This window comes from Acipenser ruthenus, chromosome 15 (assembly GCF_902713425.1).
Source record: "Acipenser ruthenus chromosome 15, fAciRut3.2 maternal haplotype, whole genome shotgun sequence".
In the NCBI taxonomy this organism is placed as follows: Eukaryota; Metazoa; Chordata; class Actinopteri; order Acipenseriformes; family Acipenseridae; genus Acipenser; species Acipenser ruthenus.
The window spans coordinates 30,745,746-30,768,182 of NC_081203.1; the positions used below are offsets into that span (position 1 = coordinate 30,745,746).

General features: G+C 35.7%; 4 protein-coding genes across 7 annotated transcripts; 3 read left to right on the forward strand and 1 right to left on the reverse strand.

Annotated features, from left to right (window-relative positions):
- The first annotated feature begins 892 nt into the window (after positions 1–892).
- LOC117422683 (psychosine receptor-like) lies at positions 893–21,156 on the forward strand. Of its 4 annotated transcripts, none has more exons than XM_034037940.3 (5): positions 893–1,110; positions 8,104–8,171; positions 18,749–18,818; positions 19,020–19,108; positions 19,396–21,156. In XM_034037940.3, the coding sequence occupies exon 5, from the start codon at positions 19,433–19,435 to the stop codon at positions 20,390–20,392; it is 960 nt and encodes a 319-aa protein (XP_033893831.1). In that variant the 5' UTR covers positions 893–1,110; positions 8,104–8,171; positions 18,749–18,818; positions 19,020–19,108; positions 19,396–19,432; the 3' UTR covers positions 20,393–21,156. The 4 variants fall into 4 exon arrangements, with proteins under 4 accessions (XP_033893831.1, XP_033893833.1, XP_058843821.1 ...); XM_034037942.3 differs by having other exon boundaries at positions 19,399–21,156; XM_058987838.1 differs by having other exon boundaries at positions 19,020–21,156.
- Positions 2,232–4,053, forward strand: LOC131696489 (B1 bradykinin receptor-like). Its single transcript, XM_058987836.1, has one exon. The coding sequence runs from the start codon at positions 2,901–2,903 to the stop codon at positions 3,957–3,959; it is 1,059 nt and encodes a 352-aa protein (XP_058843819.1). The 5' UTR covers positions 2,232–2,900; the 3' UTR covers positions 3,960–4,053.
- Positions 6,544–8,430, reverse strand: LOC131697650 (uncharacterized). The gene is made up of 3 exons (XM_058988186.1): positions 7,848–8,430; positions 7,369–7,415; positions 6,544–6,999 (listed from the first exon to the last, which is right to left on the reverse strand). The coding sequence occupies exons 1-3, from the start codon at positions 8,428–8,430 to the stop codon at positions 6,853–6,855; spliced, it is 777 nt and encodes a 258-aa protein (XP_058844169.1). The 3' UTR covers positions 6,544–6,852.
- On the forward strand, positions 16,220–18,662 carry LOC117963940 (G-protein coupled receptor 4-like; the record flags this gene model as incomplete). The annotated part of the gene is made up of 1 exon (XM_058988187.1): positions 16,220–18,662. A coding segment is annotated over one exon (846 nt), but the record flags the coding sequence as incomplete, so codon positions are not given.
- Positions 21,157–22,437: the final 1,281 nt, after the last annotated feature.

Sequence of the window (22,437 nt, forward strand, 5' to 3'; positions counted from 1 at the left end):
ACAATATCTGTTTACAACAAACCAAGTGCTACTTTAGTTTGCTGATGTAATTATTAGTGATATGATAGCTGTGTATCTCATAATGCCTTCATTAACATACTGAACAGACTAAGGAATCACTTTAAAACTACACATTCAGAGACAGTCTGACTAGTCTTCTGACACCAGGTCCTTAATGATGGTAATTTATTCAGAACTAAACGAAAACAAAAAAAAAACCTCTTGGCAAACTTCATAACGATCCAGACTCCATTCTGAAATCACAGAGCTAGTTAAGATCCTTAGGCCTGGCCTGATGTGGAAAATACACTAAGTGGCACACGTGTTTATGTAGACTCTTTGTCTAATTTAGTGGTGGAGATACCAACTGGCTGTAATTATGATTGATAAAATGTAGGGAGAACACAGAGGAAGTTTTAATACATTACAGGGCCAGTTCTGCTACCTGCCTTGGAAAAGAAGGGATCCGAAGCAAGACTTTCATTCCTGATTAAATGAACAAGGTAGAGATCTCAGTCAAAGAAGACAGAAAAAGATGCAGTCCAGCTGACTCAAAGAGGGAACTGCGTTGGCTTAGAATTACCACATATTTAACTTTTTGTGAACTGATCAGGTGATGTTTTGCTTAATTACAACACAATGAACATTCTGTTAACTAAAGCCATGGTGTTTCCTGGACTTACAACATAACAACCTTACTGTTGCGGTCTGGTTATGTTCTTCTGAGAATTACCACATACACACTTTCTGCTGACTGTCCTTTACTTAAATTAACTTCTGTATTTTTTTTGCATGATTTCAGTAATGCATTGTAGGTTTATCAGCTTTCAACACACTGTAACCACATAGCATCAGCAGATACAGTGACGTTGGTTAAAAATAAGTTGTCAGTTGTCAGACAGAAATAAATATTGCAATCAAGCCCCACAATCTCAATCTCAACCTGAGCTCATGTGTTGCTGAACCCAGCCTTTGCAGTGTGAAATCCCAAATCAAGACTCCTCACCTGTTTGACATCACCTGACCATTACCATCCACCTCTGTGTAGCCAGGATGTACAAGGATTTTCACGCAGAGACAACATTTTAAGAATAAGGTTGGGAAACCCAGGTAATATCTGAATTTATTTCTGGCAGGTAACAGCCCATACTAAAAAAATATATATTTTAAATATATTTTTGTAAACATATTATTCATATAAAACTCATAGTCGTTGGGAATGAAAAAATATATGGAAAAATATATGTATTATGTATGTAACGTTATATAAAATATATTTAACATATTCTAAAATTGGCCCGTTTTCATCATATGGAAAATATATTTACAATGTATTTGCTTAAACATATTTTAAATATATTTAAAATATAATTTCAGGTAACAATATATCGATTATATTGTCCATGTATTTTTTAGAAATGTATTATTCAATATATTTACTAAACATGTATTATATAATGTATTCACAATATATTACATAATGTAAAGTGCCTGGACACACACCATATTTTGCATGTGTTCCACCAAACAGATATGAAGCAAATAAATAAGAAAGGAATGGAATTCCGCAATTTCATTTAAAAATAACTACTATCTTTAAACATAACGGAATATATCAACATTTTGTAAAAATTCAGTGTATACAAAACACTCAAGTACAATATGCTACAGTACATATGCTAAAAGGCTGTTTGCATTACAACAGGTGTTTGGGCTGCTTCTCTGTAGACCTGCTAACATTGTTCTTCTGAAACTATGAGACGTTACAAAAAACTGCTGCTTCCAATTAAAAATTCATTAATAGCTATGGAATTGTTACTGAAAATAGAGCTATGAAAGTAAAAAAAAAAACACTAATAAACTGGAAATACATTTTTACAATTTCATTCTTTTTTCATATTGGTTGGCATACAGTTTAAATATAAGGTGACTTAAAATATGAACAGCCTGTTGTGGCCTTGATTGTTATTGACCTCTCTTTTTTTCTTCTTCTAAATACTAGGCTTAGCCCAGTTATTTTTTATGTGGTATCTGTAACACTTCCGTATCTGCAGAAAGATTGATTAACGACCATATTTGTTCCGTCAAGAATAAACTTATTTAATAAACTTTATTTAGTGCTGCCTGACCGTCGCAGTCTCCCATTATATGCAATATATAAATATATTGTTTGAAAACACTGCATACACTTTTAAATATATTAATGTGAATATATTTATTTACAACATATTTTACAATGTATTTTGAATATAATTTAGAAAAATAAAAAAAATAAATGTGAATATGTTGAGTCACAAAATACATTTATAGTATATTATAAATATATTTAAGCAACATGTCATGTTTAAGAAAATATATTATAAATACATTTCAGGTTTAATAAATATATAATTCCATATATTAAATATATATTTATTTTCCGTATGGGAGGTTATTATTGCTACCAAGGCGCAGATTCCAAACAGACTCCAGTACTATAAACAGTTTTGTGTGTATAGGTGTAAGTGCCAGGGAATGATTAAGTAAAGAATGTGATATTTCAAACATAAGCACGACATACTTAAATTTGACCAAGGCTGCACTTCATTGCACACTTCATTGTGAGGGAAGACAGGAGGATTTTGGAGAGGTGCAACAAGGTAATTTTGCTTTGATTTTCTATGCACTACATTTACATTTAATGATTCTTAAGAGGCAATCATATTTTACATTGCAGTTACGTCTGTATAAATACAAAAAGCACTTTTTTAGGATACGTTTTTGCACAGCTTTATTTTGGGTTACATTGCAAACTAGAATCTCTGAAAGGTATTTGAGACTTAAAATATCTCAACAGCATCAAAAGTAAATATAATTGTCTTAACTTACCATTTTTTGTTTTGGTTTTTATAGAGTAAGAAATGATGCCTGTACAAATGGCAGAAAGCCTTTCCCAAGACATATATGACATTATTAACGGAACAGAGAAAAACAACAGCTCCACGGAATGCCCATATTTTCCTGATTTAAATTTTGTTTATACATTTGTGCCTCCCTACATTTTCACTATTTGTGTGACAGGCCTGCTTGGAAACATGTTTGTCCTCTTAGTATTCTTCCTCCAGAAGGGTCGCTGCACAGTGGCTGAAATTTACCTGGGAAACCTGGCAGCTGCTGACCTGATGTTACTCGCGGGTCTTCCCTTCTGGGCTGTGAACATCATGCACCATTTCAATTGGCCATTTGGAGATTTCTTGTGCAGAACCACCAACGTAACAATTATTTTCAACATGTACACCAGTATTTACCTATTGGCTATGGTCAGTATTGATCGCTACTTGGCTCTTGTACGGACCATGACCACTGGGAGAATGAGGAGCGTTTTCTATGCTAAAGTCTTCTGTCTTTGTATCTGGCTCTTTGGATTTATCATGAGCATACCATCGGTTATTTACAGAAGCATAGAATATGTTCCAGAATTTGATGGTGTGATGTGTCTACTTAAATTCCCTGAAAAATCATGGACATTGGCTTCATATATAATTTTAAATATTATAGGTTTTTTACTCCCTGTAAGTATTATTGCATTTTGCAACTACCACATCATAAAAGCTCTGAGGGAAAGCCAAAAGCATGCTTCTTCTGAGGATAGGAGTGATAATAAAGCCAATAAATTAATTTTTGCAGTTATATTGGCATTTCTTCTCTGTTGGACTCCCTTCCACTTCTTCACCTTTCTTGAGATATTGTACCAGGTGGATTGTCTAAAAGGTTGCACGTGGGAAACAATTCTGGAACTTGGAAATCAAATTGCAACATACATGGCTTGTTTAAATAGCTTATTAAACCCTGTACTCTATGTTTTTGCTAGTCAGTACTTCAGAAGGAAAATCACAGACATTTTTAAACACACCAAGCCCTGGAGAGGATCGGATTTAGTTGCACTGCAGCGATCTGTCATCGCAACACATCGTCAGTGAATTGAGATTTTATAAAGATAATACCATAAGATTAAAGCTCTACACCTCAAGATATATATATATATATATATATATATATATATATATATATATATACATATATATATATATTTTTTTTTTCTTTAGCAAAAGTACAGGCAAAATATTACATATTTAACAAATGTAGCAGGTACAATCCTACCAAAACATTGCTTTTTAATATTTACAGAAGCAAGTTATTGCCCTTGGCATGAGACCTACAACAGGCCATACACTGCTGGATATTTCCTGCAGTTTTAAACAGATCTATATTGAATTTTCACCAACCTGAAAGCCATGGTCTTTCAGGCTGCTCCATCTATTGGAAAGCACATTGGGATCGTGTTTTCCTTGACAAAGACAATATGCAAATACAATATACTTCTACTTAGGTTAAATCACATAAAAAGTTATCACTAAAGTAATGTTTTAATGAAGCATGATCGTATTACAGCTGTATTATGTAAACACATGCCTTTAATATCCTGTATATTTCTGTTAGTTTTTTGCAATTAAACTTGTTTAAGAAAGCTAAATTGAACAGTTATCTTTGATTTATTGTTAAAATGAGTTGTTCAACAAAGAGACTCAATGGAAAAGTTTAACTTTTCTATCTGAGAAACTGATATTGTACATCAGTTTATGTTATCAATATATCAGGTTGGTTGATAATGATAAACCTCCTTAATAACAGAAAAAGGACCTTTGTAAGTACTGTATAAGTATAGCATACTAAAGTTAGCACAAAGACATTGACGTTTATGGACAGGCCACCTTTTTAAAAGTGGTTCAACCAACCAAATCTCTGTTGATAAATGCAGAGCAATGAAGAACACATTCTCATAGAGTAAATCCTCACTCACCAGTGTAACATTAGGCTATTCAATGAACTTGTGGCATGCAAATTACCTTGTTTAAGCATATTACAGTGCAATGTTCTTAACAAACAAGGTTAGTGCTTGATAGATTGCATGAGCTGCTAAATGCTAACAGAAATGAGCTGGTTTGTTAATCTGTTTTTCATCTCATCAGCCAAATGGGATCATCACTCATACATTTGTATTTCAACATATGAATTCTACCAAAAGCACTAACCACTGCAGCTGCCCTTGTGCTACCATTACAACTCTGTACAAAACCATTGCATTACCATTATAGTGCCACTGCATAATGGCCAATAAAGATAAATGGCCATTGAGGCCATAGTGGATATCAAACCTAGAGTGGTTTACCTGATAAAACTTCACAATTTAATACACTCATAATCTGTTTTGAGCAGAACTGTTTAGAAAGTGGGAGATCTGGAGTCTACAATGCAAATAACAATAAACTATGTCCTTCATACTTTAAGCAGAGAAAGCAATACAATTTGTGTTCAAAATTTGTATCAGTTTCTGCTTTATTGAAATAGTGCTTTTGATAAAAGCACCATACATTAGAGAATAAATGCAGAAAAATAAAGCCCAGCAGCAAATCATGTCTTGGCATTGATTGTCTTCTTTCAATCCTAAATTATAAAAGATCATTTTAATTACAAACTTGTAGAACCTCTAAGTGGATATAAAAGCAGTTTGATATCAAATGTGGTAATTCAAGAGACCCGCATCAAATCATGGCTTTAAAATAGTGAACCATTCTACCCAAACCATGTGTCAGGCGTAGTGTTATAAGTCTATACCTAAAGCACGCATAACTATATTCTGTGTCGTTGCATTTAATTGTATTTATTTATTTATTGTTCAAATTGTGTCATGTGGACATTCACAAATTCAGATCAATCTCAAAATCCCATCATCTAAACATGCAAACACGAGTTCATCTTTGGAAATACTTTAGATCAGGGTTCTCCAACCCTGGTCCTGGAGAGCTACAGGGTCTCCTGGTTTTCGTTTTAACTGAGCTCTCAGTTCCAGATCTTTAGCCATTGATGATGTAAAGACATCTATAAAACCTGCAGGATTGAGGCTCTCCAGGACCAGGGTTGGAGACCCCTGCTTTAGATTATATACTTCAAATCAAAAAGCCACTGCAGGAACAATTTTTAGTGTGCTATGTAAAAATTCAATTAGAAATTACATTTTGGTATTTGATACTTTTCATTGCATTTCCTTTTAATGTTCTACTTTAATCTATCCCACTCACTTTTGTTTCTCCATAACTGCCCTCTTCTGTTTGCGTTTCATTGTTTTGATTATTGTTGTGCAGGATCAAAAGCCGAGCAGTGCCCCATTCATCCATCAGGGAATTCAGTTCCAGTTTTGAGAAATGTGCAACATTAATGCCGTTCACCTCAATTAGCCTGGGAGAAGACAACATGTCCTCAACTGAAAATTCAGAGTGTTATTATAAAAAATTAAATTGAATTACATTTACAGTGGCATCATGCTTCCAGGAACATTCAGAATACATTTAAGGGAGCTTCAGAGCTATAGAGCTATAAAGTAAACTGAAACACTCTTATTTCAATTCTACCTGTTAAACAGGAGCCCTTATGGGGAACCCCCTAGCCCCTTTGTTAAATAGACAACTAATTTTAAATTAAAGAAAATTGATAGAGCTTTCAATACATATAAATGCATTAAAAAACAGAGAAAGTTGTATAGACTTTTGGGGATACACCACAAGCCTAATAAACAGACTTAGCAGAGAGTCCTTCAACCTATATTTTTGAGACTATGGCTTTCCATTTCATTTAAACAGGGGTTGACATAATTCATCTACATTGCAGCAGATCTAAATACAGACAATGTTTACATTCATTCAGGAGGCTCACATGCATTTGCACAAGTAGAATCTTATTAATATGATTTCATGAATGCTGTACTAATACATATTTTAAATATACCATTTCATTATTATGCAACAAAGCAAAATCTTACTTGTCCCCAATGCTGAGTTCAGCAACTTCAGAAGAATTTATAGTAAAGCAGCCATCTGCCCCTGACTCAAAATCAAATTGTCGACCGGCTTGTGTTTCAATTTCAATCAGTGATCCTGATAATGTTAGGCTTTCCCAGTTGTCCTGTCATAATAAAAAGAGAATCAATTCAAAGTATAGTATCTGTACTCCATATCTTTTTTCTAATTAAAGTCAAGTAGAAATGATCAATTGTAAACCAAGAAAAAGTTACATTATACAACTCAGGGACTGAAAGCAGTGCTGGGTACATTATGTTGAGTTAGCTCCAGTATTTTAATCCCTTGGCTTGCTTCACTATATTGTTCTGTAGCCAGGCTAATTTCTTCCAACCTCATAATTATGGCCTTTAAACACATGTCAATAAAAATGATAAATTTAATTTAAACACTCAGCAACCCAACCCGTATCTATTACTGTATACACACATAGAGTACTACCTGTACCATGTAAAACTAAACAAGCAACACTTACGAATATATGCATTGATGCACTGTCAAATTTCTCCTGAATTCCATCACCTGCAACATGCAAATGTTGCCCAAATTAGCTCCAAGCATATCACACTTGCTTTTTCATGTGAATATGGGGAAAGTAAAGAATGCATAGTTTATACAAAACCATGGTAAAATTCTGCACCGATAACAGTGTATTTTCATCTGTGTGACGTACTATTGTTTAAAAGGTCAAACAACTTTCTTTGCCTTGAGGTGTAAACTATGTAGAAATGTTTATAAACCAAATTGGAAATGATAACATAATGTATTCATTGCTCCAACTTTTTTAACACCTTTTGAAATATGTAATTTGCTTTTTATACATTAAAAAATATTTTTAAAAATTTAAATGACAGTATACTTGAACTATGTCATGTTTTTTTTTTTTTTTTTTGTTTTTTTTTTTAACAACCTATACACTACGAGTAGCAAATAGTGTTTTTAAATAGATTTTACCTGTTTCTGCAATCGCAGTTGATTCCACATACTGTGTATGAATCCAATTTGGCTGTTCATCATCTGTGATACTACATTGACTAACTGTGTCCACCTTCAGTCCTTTGCTAAATTCACCTTCGTCAGTCAATGATGTATCATTCTCCACAACACCAGCATCGGTTCTTCCCAATTCATGTACTCCTTTGCTTTTCTGTTCATCTTGTATTGTATTGTCTTGTTGAGAATTTGACTTTTTTTTCCCTTCTGAATTCAGCTCTGTGGTGTGAAGAGTAATTGAGGACGAGGGATTATTGACAGACTGGAGTGGTACTTTAATCTGAGGTTGGTTCTTCTTCCTTCTAATAGATATGCAGGGTTTCATGGATCTGTCTTCAGACAGAGAGATGGGCAGATTGGTGTGGCTTTCTCCCTCAACAATTACTGGAGTTGTTTTCATCATTCTCTCTTTAATTTTTAATTTCTGTCTTTCTGAGCTCAATCTACGATGATCCCCATGGTCTGCAAAAGGACATCTAAAATCTATACTTCCATTGAAAGTGTCACTCTCAGATCCACCTCTACACTTCCAGTTGTGAGGCATCTCGGATAGGTCTTTTTTAAAAGAAACATGTGCCTCTGGAGAATGTTGAGATCTCCCATGGGTTCCTTTATCTGAGATTATTTTATTGATTTGCCTGATGCGAGTTTCTGAACAGATTTTAATGGGGTCAGGTTTACTTACTGTCTTTTTTTGTCTCACAGTAAAAGAGTTTGTAAATGTGTTTAAAGACGGGACTTTTTCTAGTTCATGATGGTAAATGTCATTCAGGCTTAGTGACTGCAGTCTCTTTCTGCCAGGAGTACATTTTTTCTCTGATAAAGATTCAGGTCCACTATGTTGTGATACAGACCTTTTAGAATGCTGAGAAGGCAGGTCTTCATTTGTAACAGATCCATGTGAAGTGGGATATTTAATGATTGTTGGACTTTTCCTCTTTGAACTGTCTTCTTTAACAATTTGTGACATTTTTTCAATTAAAAAATACATAAGCCGGACACCTAAAAAAAAAAAAAAAAAAAAAAAAGCAATGTTGCTTTCAATTTAGTGGATTTAATACTGATATACATAGTATAATTATCCCTTTAAGACCTGTTTATGGCAAATACCTTTAATAAATGTCACTTAAGCCCCGCCCCTTTAGATTGTTCGGGACTGGCCGGTACAGTTTGGCTCAGTCTCAGAGAGCAAGCCATGTTAGGTTTAGGTTTAGGTTTATGCTCAACATGTGTGTTGTATGAAACCGGAGAACATGCTGGACTCTGTGTAATTCGTATGCAGTTGGGCGCCATTTGTAAGGTGTGTCTTGTCCATGGGTGGCGGTGCAAGGATAGGCCTGACTGCATACCAGCCAGTCTCGAATAATCTAAATAGCCGTGGCCTAATAAGTGACATTTATTAAAGGTATATGATCATTACAACAGGGCGAATACAGCTGGCTTGTTCTAATTTAAAAAAAAAAAAAAAGAGTATCTAACATTAGGCAATACATACTTTTTCTCCTTCCCTAATATTTGTGAAGAAAAATATTTGTTCTACCCTTAGGTCTAATAGATATCAGCTTAGATCAGGTACTGGTAATAGCTCCGTTGGTCCGTCTCCTGCGTACGTTTATCCTCCAGTAATGGGTATTTTGCAACACACACATAAATACAATGTAGGGACATAGTCACATAAAAAACTAAAATCTGGCTCAATGTGTACATGCTAAACTGCTACGACCACAAAATAAATAAATAAATACACTGTCTAACAAAGCGCATTTAATGGCTGGCATAATTATACCGACGCATCCTAGCTGCCTTGTAGAATTGTATTTGCTTTATCTGGGGTCAAAGCCCTCACCTCTCAGGCTGTATGCCAAGTTGTTTATAGAAAAAAAAAACACATAGGCTACGTAGAACAAGTGCTTCCCTGAAAAATACACTACAGTTTTTCGAAACTTGTGATACCTTTCGGTGAAATACTGGATAACTACTATACTGGATAACGTCAAAAACAAGATACATTTAACTATACCTTACCTTAACTCTCCAAACTATAGACCTCCTTAAGTTGATTTTTACATAGACATTCCTTGAGTTTACTTAATCAGTTATCCAAATTCATACATTTAAAAAATGTATCAACGGTGCCGGGGGGGTCTCTGTTTTTATTTGTATTTTTTGTACGTTCCAGTTCCTTCCTTGCTGCGTGGGAATTACTGGAAATCACGTGGAAACGCTATTATACGAATATGTTTACATTAATCAACTAGAAGATAATAAAAACACCGTTTTTCATAACCATGTTGACTTTTCTTTAATAAAATGTGTTCCTTACATTTTCCATAGTTTGCACCAGAAACTCACAGGCTCCTCGATGTCATTAAATTACTTTAGATGTTCAACACACACAAAACAATAAAAATAAATTATAATGGATCTCGACAATCATATTAAGTGTAGGACCAAGCTTAATTATTTAGATCATTCTCCATAAAACTCTCCACCTTGTGTAAATCCTTCATTGTGTACCTGGCACAGAGATGCAATTACAGTAGTTCAATGGGGACAGTGTTTACTTGCCCTAAGGTAAATGTTTTCTCTTCAATCTGACAGCTTTCACTAACAAAAAGCAATTATTATACAATACATTCATTTACATCTATTCCACAAAAAGGTTTAGATATGACAAGCAAAACAACAGATAGAACACATTAGTTTACTGCATCGTAAACTGATGCTTAACTGTGTTTTTGAAAAAGGCCACTGGAGGACAGCTCTCCAGCGTAGTTAAACCTGTAACTAATAGTTAATCAAATAGAAATATTGAAAAATAAAAACAGAATACATAATGGCTTGCTTTGAGTAAATATATATAACTGCCCTTGCAGTTGTTAATTAATGCTTTCACAGTGACATACATTTTTTAATCTACTCCTATCCCCTTAACAAATAAAGATGTTCATCACTGGGTCAATGAGATTGCTAAAGCTTGTTATAGCTATACTGACCCTGTAGAACAAAGCATGGAGACTGGGACACACACAGCTGGCCATTGACAAAGGCATAGCTTGCAATAAACATTGACATTAAATTATATTAAAGGGTCCAAAACAGACAAGAAACATGAGCAGCCATGCAGGTAATAAGGCTCTAAGTCGTGGTATTTCATTTCCAAAAATGCCAACAAACACAGCGGTTTTGAAAGTGCGAATCCTTCTTGATTTTAAGGGGTGGACAATAGCCAGGTAGCGGTCCACAGCAATACAGCACACAAAGTAAATGCTGGCATGCATGTTCATAAAAAACAGAAACCGGCTGAATTGACATGGCACTTCCACAAGTTTCCATTTGTGGCCTTGTACAATATAGATTATCCATAGAGGCAATGTGGATAAGTAACGCAGGTCTGTTATCATCAGATTGATCACATGCACAGGTGCTGATAGTCTTGGTAACCTGATACAATCCCATGATGGCGAGAGAGTTGATTGGAAATCCAATGGTAAAAACGCATCTGTACGCCACTGCAAACAGTAGTTTATCTGACGTGTCTTATGTACTGCAGTTTGAGCTGTTCATTCTGCAGCCGGGTATGCCAATTCACACTGAAAATACAGAAGAAAACACCTGTAAATATTATTTGATTAACCTGTGTAGCGTGTTGGGATGTGCAGCATTACATACTGTGCGTTGAGAGGATTCTCTTACAAAACATTTCCCCCTTGTAAACATTTACTGTGTTTACTTTAGCGAAATGGAGTCAGGCATAATATAAAATGAAGTACCTTGGTATTTTTTACTATGAAAAACTTTTAGAAGTGGTTCATTTTTATTTAAGAATATTTCAAATTATTGAAATTACTCCAAAGTAAAGCAATTTGTGGAATACAAATTCTTACCTAAACATTCAGGGGCCAAAGGTCATCCCAAGAACTGTTCAGAGAGAAAGCCTACACAAAGATTGCATGCATGAGAATTGAATGATCTGTAATCATGAGGTCAAATGTTATTTAAAATATATTGCATTGATATGACTCTAGTCTATCTATTGCCATCATTAAATTGAACTTGACTGAAAGAATCAAATAAAACATAAAACAGCTGTGTACAAACTGGCAAGACTACAGTATGTCAAAGCATGCTGTCTCATTAATATGACCAAAGGGTACAAATTGTGATAGTAAAACAGGTTCATTTTTTATTTACTGGGTAATACCAGTACTGGAAATGAAATGAGAAAATCCTAGATATCAAATGTATACCAAATATTAGTCAATAATACAAAGCGTTCTGTCTCTATACAGAGACTCGTTACACATAATAAAAAACAAAGCACTGTAATAAACAAAACAAAGAAACAATAATAAATAGGCCACAGGTTTACTCGCCATTTCATCAAACTCTTAGTAGCAGAGCTTCTGGCTCTCTAATTCCATAGAATACCAATCGTCACCACAAGAGAGAAGCTGGAGGAAACTGAGTGCTTAAAGAATTAAACAGTCTCTGCACACAACAAGGATGGTATAATATTTAATACTGATTCATAAAATACAGAAATGGATTGGCAATAATACAGATAACATCATGAAACCATTGATAAAGATATATGTATAATGCATATATAATAAAAGGACCAATTTAAGCACTTTATTGATTTAACAAAGCAGTTAAAACCAGATAATGAGTGTGTGTGTGTGTGTGCTCACAATTTCTGATTAGCTTTGGTTTTAGAAATCTGAGGTGTACTCACTAGTTGAATGTCAAATCGGAGGATGATTTTTTTTTTATACTGTGCCATATTAATGTGTCTGTTTTATGTCTTCCATGATATTTTATGTCTTCCATGCTGACCTATGCTGAGCCTGTGACGCAAGAGAGTTTCATCTCTGTGGTATTTTATCTTGAATATAAAAAGAAAAAATGTTGGTACATTCCATTTCAAACTGCGCAGATGAAAACACTCAACAGTTTGTTGGCAGACCAGGATGTGTTTTTACGTTATTACGCTAGAAAAACGCTAGACAGTGCGGTTAAAGCTTGACGCAGTAGTGATTTTAGTAATTTCAAGTCAATGATTAACTATTACTGTTTATTTAACCTCAAATCCTGGTATAATGGATCACATTTTATAGTCCCCTACATGAGAAATATGACTGGCTGATTGTGTGCAACACTTCCCAGGCTATAAGTGATAAGGGAAGGAGAAGCACGAGCACTTCTAACTGGAGCTGCACAAACCCGTTATTTAAACCAAGCTCTCCACAGTTGATGAGGCTCCTTTTTACCATTCCAAGTGAAACTCCTGAAGAAACAGCTGCTGGCGTTTATGTGGATTGCTGTTCTCCACAGAGTCTAAGAAAAGCAGCAATCATCCAAGCAGCTGTTTCTTCACTTGTTTCACTTTGAATGGTACCAACACCAATCAACACCAATGACCCTCCCCTGATTGTCAGCACCTGGTTTCTGTGCAGAGCTGAATCCGAATAATCCAATAATCGGTTCATGCAGCACTACCCCTACCTTGTAACACAAATAACCTGCAGTTTAAAATACCTGTCAATGTGTAGCTCTAATGTTCTGTAATACTAGATAGTCTATAGGGTATTAATGAACTTTGGTCTCCATATCTCCCTGCGGCAGGGTGCCCCGCCCCTGTGCGTATTTTGTGTTTTGTGTTTTATGTTGTCTGTTATATGTAGGTATAATATTGGTGCACGTAGTCTGGGTTATCACAAGTGATTTAAAATGTACAGTTGTATTTAAGGATTGCACAATCACTCCACGTGCAGATTAAAGTGGGTATTAGTATGTAAGCACAGGGAGCACAATTAGTTCACGTTAATTAGCAATCGAGTCTCGGTACAGCTGCATAAAAGATGCAGTGTTTCACTCACTCGTGGTCGGGTGTTCAGAGTGGAGAACGGGAGTGGAGAGAGGAGGTCAAATAAATCAAAAGAAAACAATTGCTATTCGTGCTGGTTAATCACCAGCACGATACTTGTTTGTTCCATGTCCATCTGTTTGTTAGTCTGTTTAGTTTGGCCCTTCTGCCTTTTATTTAAACTTTTTATTTGTCAATAAACACACGGCAGTGCAGATGTACCCCAGTCTGCTATTGTTGTTTCCATTCATTTCCTGGCCTGATGTCACCACCAGCCAACCTCGTCACACTCCCATAAATCAGAATTTTCTTACACATGGAATCCACAAACTTTTGCAGTGGCCTGCAGCAGTTTTCACTTATAACACAGCATACGTTATCGAAAACAAAAGTATTCAACAAGACTCAATTATTTACCTATCTTTACAAAATATTTTTGTGAATCTTGTAACTCGTATTTGTTATATTACTGCAGTGGTCACATACAGGCGGCCCGTTTGCAACACCCGATCCCAGAAAGCCTGCCTTGAGGCTTGAGGCATCCCTACATTTTTGTTAATACAGTAATGAACATTTTTTTCTTATATTTAGTTCATTTAACTACTGTTTGCTGAGCAGAGCACTGATAAAACATTTAAGAGGTTACTTGTTGTTGCCAAAGTGTAGTTTGTATTTGTTCCTATTACACCCAGCATAAACAATGTCATTCTTATTTAGGCTTTTGCTTATGGGAAATGGTTGCGCACAGTTGCCATGTAGTGTGAAGGAACTTCTTGTAAATATTGGTAGCCGTGCACTATTTCATGTGTACAGTAATAATTGTCAAGCATGATTAAAAATGAAATACAAAAAACTGATTTTTTTTTTTTTTAAATAGGCCAAGATAATCAGGACACCAAAATGTGTTTAAATGCTGGTGATTTGTATCAGTTTCTTCATTATACTTTGCAACATGTTGGATAAACATCCACAAACCGCAGTGTACATCTGATAAATACTTCTGTCAAATCTGTATCTGCCAGCTGCTCTGTAAACCACTTTTAGGGTCAGCGCAATAATGTTTATAAAGTTGAAAAAAGACTGATTACATAAAACTGGTGAAACAAAAACATGCATTGCAGTGAAATACAAGCTTGCATTAGCTATAGAGCTGAGGGAACACAAAGCCACTTTTTTAGGAACAGTGGCTTGAAACCTGTGTCCAGAAGACCGAGAGATCTAGTTTGAGCCAACTTTGCTGTATCAGACCCCATCTTCCCTGGTGTACCATGCAGTGGACTGAATCCTAGTCTCCTGAAACCAAGTTCCAAGCCACAAAGTGGCTCCGTGTTTCCTCAGCTTAAGATTTTTCACATACATACAATCAAATCACACTGCTTGTTCACCTTCAGGAAGGTTTGAAGGTACTGTATTCATAACTTTAAACACCCAATCATAATACTTTTAGCAATACAGTACCAATACTAAAAAGAAACTTCCAGACTGCCATCGCTAGACTTTATCTAATAGTAGTCTTATACTACGAAGGTCCCTAACAATACATCTACAGAATTATACACAACATTCCAGTACTGTACACCGCTGTAGTGGATTATGAACACTGGCAGTGAGATTAGGCTAGCTGCTTTATAGCTAATTGTGCAAACCAGCCTCCTTTGTGTGGTAGTTAAGATGATGGCTTGGGGTGTGCGAAGTCTACGGTTCATGCCCAGCCTCTGCCCTGTTACACACTAGGGCTGGCAGGCAGCCTGTTTTAACCCAGTGAGTTATTAGTTCCATGTTACCACCAGACTGTATCCAGCCATGATGCAAACAGACTGCTGTATATCTTATTTTGTGTTTTATGAGAATCTAATTGTACTGTAAAGTGCATTGCAGAGCCAAAACAAACTTTAATGAAAACCAAATAAAATATTAAACCAAGAAAAAAGTAAGAAAGCAGTGTTTAAATGAAGTTGTTTTGCCGTTGAAAATCTAATTGGCTATTGGTTAAAGACCTGCAGGTCTGAAGTAAAACAGATCCTGTGAATCTCTGTTGTTGGTGGAGTTCTCTGCCAACCGAAGCATCAGTTAGCTTATAGCACAGGGGGAAGCTGGCTGCAGATGTGGGTGCCACTACCATATAAGTGCAGAGGGGGATTCTACCCATAAAATAGGCTTAGGGGGGTTTGCATGAGACAAAACATGCCTTGTGTCTTATTTACATGCATGTACTTATACCACCAACCACAGGCTTCTTTCCATCCACTGTATGCAAATTAGGATTTGCATGGCTCTTTCCAAAACTAGGCTTTCAGATGGCTTGGGATGGTGTGCATACTACAGAAATCAATTCATCCTTTGGATTAAAATGAAGTGAGAACAGGATAAAAGCAACTTGAATGCTAAAAGATGGAAGTAAGAAACAGCCAGAATGGGTTCAACAGCACCGGTACATGTATCAAAGAGGACGACATGTATGTGAACACTCTTTTTTTTATCCGATAGTCTACTCAGTATTTTTTACCTGGTAAATCTCTGTGTTTCGGATCTTTTGTATATTTTATCTCTGCCTGTTTGGATTCAGAATTCCCTCAGACCTCATGTGGGCAACACACTGTGCAGTCTGACTTATTTCATCATGGACAACAGTTTCTACATTGCCGCCTCATTCCTCTGCTGCATCTCTGTGGATCGTTACTTTGCAGTGGTTTATCCCCTGTATTTTGCCACTTTGCGGTCTGTTCAATTTGCTGTGCAGATGAGCATAGTTATCTGGGTTGTAGAGTTATCCTTCCACATAATATACTTGTATTATGAGGACATGCTATATTCTTTCTCTGATAATAAACCTCCTATACCAGAAAAGGTTGTCATTGTAAATCTGATAAGGTGTCTCACCGGATTCCTTTTACCCTTGCTTTTAATGTTTTTTTTCTATATGAAGATTTTAAAGTCTGTTTTTGCCAGCACCGGGACTGAAGACAGTGAGAAGAGGAAAATCATGAGGCTACTGTTTCTTTCATTGATGACTTACTTTGTTTCTTTTGCTCCCTACCAGACAATAATGTTCCTGCGAAGCATTTGGGAACCCCGAAACTGCGCTTTTGCTAAACAAATGAGACACCCATATCTTCTCTCTGTAGCCCTGACCACATTAAATAGTGTGTTGGACCCAGTTTTTTACTGTTTTGTGAGTGAATCCGCAAAAAATGAAATAAAGAAATTGCAGCAGTCTTTGAAGGGGAAGCTTAAGAATATGCCTTTTAAAAAATCGCCATCTACTTCCACTGTACATACAGTAAGCCTTAATCAGATTCATCCATGTTGAGAACCAAGAGCTATATATTTTATATTTTCTTATAGTTAAAATGCTTTGTCAGAACAAAGACCTTCTGTATTTTTAAGGTGACTCAATGTGCTGTATTTATAAGACTGTTCTTAAACAATTCATAAATAGCTTAGTTATTGATGCTAAAACAAAGACATTAGGTCACAGTAAATGCTGGGTTTTACTTTCTATCTTTTTATGATTTTTTTTTTTTAATGTATTTGTTAATAAAAATTGTCATCTTCATCTTCAATTACCGTTCATACTACAATATACACAACCCAGACACAACACTTATTGTTTGGTAAACCTCATAAAAAATAAAAAAAATCTACTTAATTGTACTGTAGAAGCATGGTGAAAGCAAAATTCTATGCAAAATATATTTGCAAAGAAATAGATTTTCACCTGTAAAATAAAATCCCCATGGCATTAAATGGGGGAAAATGTAATATTTGAACACTAGTGTATGTGCATGTGACAGAATCCACTGTCAAGTGTGCAGTATAGTATATTTAAACTGCATTCCCTGTGCTGAACGGGGTGGCTGTGTAGGTCTGACGAAAGTTAATTCTCACGTGGTCAGTTATGATAGACAGGTGTAACAGAATTGGGGAATCAGACACACCTGCCAGTATTCTTTATAAGAATGTCAGAGTGGGCCTTATGGGATTGCATTCTGACCAGAGCTGTCTCAGTTTGTGGTTGCCTGAAGCAGATAATGAAAACCCTAAAATACATTGTATATTGAAATGGTTATTTTTTGCTGTATTGTAGTTTACCAGCAGATGGCATCCTTTGTACAGTAAATGAGAAAATACAGTATTTAGTTAGAATTAAATGAAACAGCTCCAGTATTGGAGGGACAATTCATGTTGAGTTTGTCAAATTGGTGATAAAAATAAATTCCACCCCAGGATACAGGAACCCACTTTCTTAGTTACTGTTTTGTACATCCATGTTGTGTTTCTTTGCTCACTGGTCGGTAGCATAAATAGTGTGTGTGTGTGTGTGTGTGTGTGTGTGTGTGTGTGTGTGTGTGTGTGTGTGTGTGTGTGTGTATATATATATGCACACACACACATCGCACAAAAGCAGATCATAAAAGAATGAGCAGGTTATGTGTTGGACAGGATAAGTCTCAGATAGATGCTCTTTTTTGACTAAATATTAAAATACTGCAACAGGCTAAAACAATAGGCCATGTGATAACTCCTATTCATTGTATGTGTGCCACACCACTGCATTTTATTCAATACCATATAGCACTGTCAAACATATTGCAACCACTGTTGAAGAGATATATACTTTACACTATCTGAAAGCTCTTGAAAAGTTCATTTACAGAACAAAAAGAAGCGTGCAGTGTTGCACCTTACAAAGGTACAATGTGTAAAACACGAAATTAGGACATGCACCATGGTCTTGAACCAATTTACCAATTTGTTTTCTTGCAACATGTGTTCGAAATTGCAGTAATTCTTCGGTCAGCAAGAGTCTCTTTATTATTTGTTTATTTAGCAGACGCCTTTATCCAAGGCGACTTACAGAGACTAGGGTGTGTGAACTGTGCATCAATAAAATTACCCATGCAACACTTCCTTATTTTGTCTCTCTCTTTTACTCCTCTAAATTGTCCCAAATGTTAACTTTAAATGATCTGGTTTGCTGAATACACTCAAGTGGCATTAAACTGGATCGGTTATCTATAAGGTTTGGAGCAACAGAACCACCATCAATAATTTAGGAGAAGGTAAGTGAAAATAATTGAAGTAATTTCCTTTTTTAAAAGTTATCCTTGAAGACATATATGTCACTATGAAACTATGACATTTAGAAATACTAAAAGATACTTAATAAATTCAATGACAACATTGTTTTGGTTTGAAAGCAGGTACAGACACAAGTGGGTTGTGTGAAATGTATGCTTGTTGACATCCTGTTATTTTTAAAGGAAGGAAGTGCTGTACATCACTTTAGACCAACACTGCAATAAGGCAGGTGTAGTACCAGAAGGGGCAAGCGATAAGGGACAAGAAACAGGTATCAACTTTCTAATTGATTTCTCTGTTGCATATTTATTTATTTATTGGAATTTAGTAGCACAGATACCTGTATTTACTACTGAGCACGTTTTGTATTTGGTATGTACAAATTCAAAAATACTTTGTAACCCTCGGAAGCATAGAGCGCCAGTGCTGCCAGTCAGAATAGATCATGTTTTTCTCTATGTAATAATAATTACTATAGGCTTTACACTGATGATATTTATGCATATTCTGCAATTGCTTCTTTGGATACTTCCTCTGCTTTGTTTGTTTTTGTTCCAGAAGTCTTGAAGATTGGAAACCAGACTATCCTGTTTCAATGTCCTTGAATAATACCACGGACTGTTTCATTGAGCATGGCCTTGACCAGTTTGTGTTCCCCTTAGTGTATATTACTGTCATTGTGATAAGCATTCCAGCAAACTCGTTATCACTATACGTGTCCTACAAACATATAAAAAGGGGAAATGAGCTAGGCATCTACCTCTTCAACTTATCAATGGCAGATCTGCTTTACACGCTGACCTTGCCATTATGGGTGGATTACTCTCTGCAACATGACAACTGGAAGCATGGGCCTCATCTGTGTAGGTTGTGCAGCTTTCTGATGTACACAAACTTTTATACTAGTGCAGCCTTCCTGTGCTGCATATCAATAGACAGATACTTGGCGGTTGTTTATCCGTTAAGATTCTATGTTTTGAGAAAAGTAAAAACTGCAATTTACGTCAGCGGACTAATCTGGGCTATTGAATTGTCAGGTAATATTATTTTATTGACTCAAAATGACCACTCGGACCATTTGCTCTGCTACGACAGATATCCTTTGGAAAAATGGAAAGCTACGTTAAATTGTGGGCGGTTCTTTATAGGGTTCCTGCTGCCAGCAATGCTGATGATATTTTGCTGTCAAAGGATTTACAAAGCTATCAAAAGTAATATAGCCACCCAAGATCATGATAAGATAAAGATTAAAAAGTTGCTCTTAAGCATTGTGGTAGCTTTTTTAATTTGCTTCACTCCTTACCATATCGTTATGCTGATTCGGAGCATAACCGAGCCACAAATGTGCGAAGTTGCCAAGAGACTGTTTGTGCCCTACAAAATAACCATGGCTCTATCAAGCTTCAACTGCATTGCTGACCCCTTTCTCTATTCCTTTGTAAGTGAAAGTGCCAGAACAGACATGCTCACTGCTGTCTTGATTTTCAAGAAAAAGCCTAGACAATCTGGTGGACTGAATGATGTAAATGCAGCCCCAGCTGAAAAAGAAGGATAGTTTGTTTACACGCTTTCAGTAAAGGATGTTGTGAGATGTCGTTTTTTTTTTATTATATATTGTGAAATTTGAAAAATACCAGTTGCTATTTAGTTATATGCTTATATAGTTATGTCCTTTAGAATGGTTAGTTTAGTGTGAATGGGTGATTAACTGCTGTACGGTTTTCTTTTTTTCTATAACCTGAAAGATTTTTTTTTTTTTTGGGAAAAATACTAGTGGCATACCAAAATAATACCAGTGTATTGCCCTGAAGAACCTCGGAAAACCATTAGTAGAGTGCATCATTTCCAGCAATGGCAGCACAATGGACATGGAACCAATGTTTCACAGTTTCCACAGTTGGTTCATACCATTGTGATGCCATTAGTATGTGACTATATTCAATTGTAACAAATGTGACTCCTTTTCACCAGTTACTCACACCATTGTACTATTGTTGCCCTTCAGGACAGAACCATTGCATTGCCATTGTAGTGCTGCATTGTCATTGAAAATAATTGCTAATATAAGGGTAACACCACCATGGCTATAGCAGTGATATTAGTTTGAATTGAATTCCTGCCTTATTGTTTTGCATATATTGTTACACTGTCTGGTTGAACATCTCACATTTCACATTTTGTTAAAACTGAAATATTATACTTCTCTAAAATATTGTAAATATTTCCAGCATGTACATTGTGTTGATCGCTGTAATGCAAAACTGATGTGGGCAATTGACTTAGTTTTGCCTGTATTAAAAATAAATAATATTTTCTGTATATTGTTCGTTATTGTATGATTTATCTATTTATTTATTGTTTCCAAGGAGAGCATTTTAAATACCTATTTATGAATAGGCAATATACGCTATTCAAATATGCAGACAAAATGGGGATTAACTGTAAAGAAGACCTGATCACATTTTAAATGGAGAGAGTTGTATCCTTCCTGCACACAATCTAGTGTCATGCAGATTGACAGATTTTGGATCCACTGAGACAATTATGGTTGTTTCTTGAACTTAATCTATGTTTTCCTTCGAATACTAATGCTTTGATTTAACATTATTCAGAATCTTCAACTTTTTAAGTATTTAGATTTTTTTAGTTCTTGTTTTTGCAAACACATTTTTCTCGTGTTCTGTGTAGTAACACGCTGTCTTTATCTGTGTGTCAAGATCTACATTTGTGATAAGAAGAAGCTGGTGAAGAAATGATTTAGAGAGGTAAATACAAAAAAAAAGATGGTTCTCTGAATTTAATCTCTTTCTCTTCCTCGTGTTTTGCAACAGTAGTATGCTGTGTCATTAACTGTGTAGCCAAGATATACAACCAGAGAAAGAAGTGGGAAGCTGGTTGTATTTGATTTAATGCCAAGAGCCAAAACGAAACAGCTTCCAAAATCCTACTGAGTTAGTGAAGTGAAACTTCTCATATGAATGATGTCTGTATTGTGCACTTCCAGGCAAGATGAGCACGATCAGGCTTACATTTCAACCTCTTACTGGCATGCTTCTCTTTATTAGGTTTACAAACTGACTCAAAGTGAAAGAAGTGGCTTTGGGGAATATTCTCTAATGAGTTTACCACAATCAGGGTTCAGCTGACTAAAGAAAACCTTAACAGGCAACCAAACTGGAATTCAAGACAACAAGAGTGAATGACTTATCTTCCTAGTCATTTTTGCACAATACAACATCTAGTCATTTCAGCAGTAAAGTCAGGCAAAGGGCAGGGTGAGTCATACGATCAGGAGATTGCAGGTTTAAATCCTGGTTGTGCTGAGTTACCCATCATGGTTGGGGGCTCACAGGGCCTTTGCACGACTGCTGTCGGGGAGGAAATTTCGAATGGGTATAGTTCACCTTATCATGCTGAGTAAAACCCACCTGTTCATTTTCATCCTCCTGATCTGGGGATTGTAGCCTTGGATAATAATTTAAAATTTGAATCAAGAAAATCCATGTTAATGATTCTTGTACACTTCACAATGGTTAATGAATTGGCAGTTATTCTAAAAGTAAAGCATGAAAATTGATATACATTAAAATAAAAAATACA